The sequence below is a fragment of the Lampetra planeri genome, unplaced genomic scaffold (genome assembly GCF_965212315.1).
Source record: "Lampetra planeri unplaced genomic scaffold, kcLamPlan1.2.h2 scaffold_2152, whole genome shotgun sequence".
NCBI classification, from domain to species: Eukaryota; Metazoa; Chordata; class Hyperoartia; order Petromyzontiformes; family Petromyzontidae; genus Lampetra; species Lampetra planeri.
In genome coordinates this window covers 15,001-18,147 of record NW_027614917.1, presented here as the reverse complement: position 1 = coordinate 18,147, position 3,147 = coordinate 15,001, and the positions used below count along the sequence as shown (strand labels likewise).

The following is a 3,147-nucleotide window of genomic DNA, read 5'->3' as shown; positions in this document are numbered from 1 at the left end:
GCAGTTGTGGAGAGAGTAGAGAGTTTCCCATACCTGGGCAGTGTGCTCATGACCAGCTCCAGTTTATCAGCAGAGGTCTCACTCCGAATCAGTCGAGCGGCAATATCTTTTCATCGGTTGCGTAACGCTGTGTGGAAGCTACCTGGTCTGGTCGCTCCGCACGAAGCTTCAGGTCTTCTCGGCCACGGTCATTCCCTCCCTTCTCTACGCTTGCGAAACGTGGACCCCCCTAGTGGAGCATCTTCGCCGGTTGGAAACATTTAGGCTGGCCTGCCTACGATCCATCCTGGGTTTGACCAGGCTGGATTGTGTGAGGAGCTCACAAGTCCTTGAAAGATCTGGGCAAAGTCCCATCAGTGAGCTCCTCCGGCAGGCAAGGCTGCGTTGGCTGGGTCATGTAGCCCGCATGCCCAGCCACCGCATGCCTAAACAGCTTTTGTTCGGCCGGATCGAGGGGGCTAAACGGGCGCGGCACGGGCTAGAGAAGAGATGGAGTGATGTGGTACAGGAGGACGTGGAGCTGAGTGGACTTGCCGATGACTGGTACCAGCGGTGTCAAGATCGGCCTCAGTGGAGGAGGCTCGTGAAGGACGCTACTGGGCAGTTGGAGGCAGTCGCCCTCCAACAACAACGGAGGGCGGAGGGAGCGACGCTCACAACAACGAGCGGGAGCGCCGGGGTGGCTAAAGCACAGCAAGTTGGCACAGTAGGGGGCACAGGTGGTGCATCAGCCAGTCATCTCGGTCATCTCGGTCAGTCGACCCGTGGCACCTGGGTCTGCCCCGTGACCTCCTGCCAGCGGGCGTTCGACACTTCACGTGGCCTCAAGGTGCACATGGCCTGGCACAAGCGTCGTGGTGACGTCACCGCCACTTAGTGGCGAATGGCGGTTGTTGTGTGTGTGACTGTGTGTGTCTGTGTCTGTGGGTGTGTGTGTGTGTGGTGTGTGTGGTGGGTGTGTCTGTGTGTGTTGTGTGTTGTGTCTGTGTGACTGTGGTGTGTGTGTGACTGTTTGTGTGTGTGGACTGTGTGTGTGTGTGTGACTGTGTGTGTGTCTGTGTGACTGTGACTGTGTGACTGTGTGTGTGTGTGTGTGACTGTGTGTGTGTGACTGTGTGTGTGTCTGTGTGACTGTGTGTGTGTGTGTCTGTGTGTGTGGTGTGTGACTGTGTGTGTGTGTGTGACTGTGTGTGTGTGTGTGACTGTGTGTGTGTGTGACTGTGTGTGTGTGTGTGTGTGTGTGACTGTGTGTGACTGTGTGTGTGTGTGACTGTGTGTGTGTGACTGTGTGTGTGTCTGTGTGACTGTGTGTGTGTGTGTCTGTGTGTGTGTGACTGTGTGTGTGTGTGACTGTGGTGTGTGGTGTGTGTGACTGTGTGTGTGTGTGACTGTGTGTGTGTGTGTGACTGTGTGTGTGTGTGTGTGTGTGACTGTGTGTGTGTGTGACTGTGTGTGTGTGTGACTGTGTGTGTGTGACTGTGTGTGTGTGTGACTGTGTGTGTGTGTGTGTGTGTGACTGTGTGTGTGTGTGTGACTGTGTGTGTGTGTGTGACTGTGTGTGTGTGTATCTGTGTGTGTGTGTGACTGTGTGTGTGTGTCTGTGTGTGTGTGACTGTGTGTGTGTGTCTGTGTGTGTGTGTCTGTGTGTGTGTGTGACTGTGTGTGTGTGTGACTGTGTGTGTGTGTGTGACTGTGTGTGTGTGTGTGACTGTGTGTGTGTGTGTGACTGTGTGTGTGTGTGTGACTGTGTGTGTGGTGTCTGTGTGTGTGTGACTGTGTGTGTGTGTCTGTGTGTGTGTGTCTGTGTGTGTGTATATCTGTGGTGTGTGTGTGACTGTGTGTGTGTGTGACTGTGTGTGTGTGTCTGTGTGTGTGTGACTGTGTGTGTGTGTCTGTGTGTGTGACTGTGTGTGTGTGTCTGTGTGTGTGTGTGACTGTGTGTGTGTGTCTGTGTGTGTGTGTGACTGTGTGTGACTGTGTGTGTGTGACTGTGTGTGTGTGACTGTGTGTGTGTGACTGTGTGTGTGTGTAGGGGAGTACGTGGTTGAGTACTCGCTGGAGTACGGCTTCCTGCGTCTCTCCCACGCCACCAGGCAGAGACTCCACATCCCCGTGATGGTCGTCTCCCTCGGTGAGACAACTTGTCTCTCTGTGTCTCCCTGTGTGTCTCTCTGTGTGTGTGTGTCTCTGTGTCTCTGTGTCTCACTGTGTCTCTGTGTGTGTGTGTCTCTGTGTGTGTGTGTCTCTGTGTCTCTGTGTCTCACTGTGTCTCTGTGTCTCTCTATGTGTGTGTGTCTCTGTGTCTCTGTGTCTCACTGTGTCTCTGTGTGTGTGTGTCTCTGTGTGTGTGTCTCCCTGTGTCTCTGTGTGTCTCCCTGTCTCCTGGTGTCTCCCTGTGTCTCTGTGTCTCTGTGTGTCTCTCTGTCTCCCTGTGTCTCCCTGTGTCTCCCTGTGTCTCTCTGTGTCTCTGTGTCTCTGTGTGTCTGTCTCCCTGTGTCTCTGGGTTTCTGTGTGTCTCTCTGTGCCTCTGTTTCTCTGTGTCTCTCTATGTCTGTGTGTCTCTGTGTGTGTGTCTCCCTGTGTCTCTGTGTGTCTCCCTGTCTCCTGGTGTCTCCCTGTGTGTCTGTGTGTCTCTGTGTGTATGTCTCTGTGTGTCTCTGTGTGTCTCTGTGTCTCTCTGTGTCTCTGTGTCTCCCTGTGTCTCCCTGTGTCTCCCTGTGTCTCTCTGTGGTCTCTGTGTGTCTCTCTCAGTGTCTCTCTGTCTCTCTGTGTCTCCCTGTGTCTCTGTCTCCCTGTGTGTCTCTGTGTGTGTCTCTGTGTGTCTCTCTGTGTCTGTCCTCTGTGTGTCTCTCTGTGTCTGTCTCTGTGTGTCTCTGTGTGCGTCTCCCTGTGTCTCTGTGTGTGTCTCTGTGTGTCTCTGTGTGTCTCTGTGTGTGTCTCTCTGTGTCTGTGTGTGTGTGTGTGTCTGTGTGTGTGTGTCTCTGTGTCTCTCCCTGTCTCTCTGTGTCTCTCCCACGCCACCAGACAGAGACTCCACATCCCCGTGATGGGCGTCTCACTCGGTGAGACAACTTGTCTCTCCCTGTCTCCCTGTGTCTTTGTGGTGTGTCTCTCTGTGTCTCTGTGTGTGTGTCTGTGTGTGTGTCT

General features: G+C 54.0%; 1 protein-coding gene across 1 annotated transcript in view; it reads left to right on the top strand.

The window, feature by feature from the left end:
* Positions 1-2,016: 2,016 nt before the first annotated feature.
* Positions 2,017-3,147, top strand: part of TMEM259 (transmembrane protein 259) — a gene marked incomplete at its 5' end in the record, with an annotated part of 13,990 nt that continues 12,859 nt past the window's right edge. Inside the window, one exon of the mRNA XM_078623290.1 lies at positions 2,017-2,131. Within this exon, the coding sequence (XP_078479416.1) occupies positions 2,017-2,131 (115 nt within the window). The remainder of the gene's footprint in view (positions 2,132-3,147) is intronic.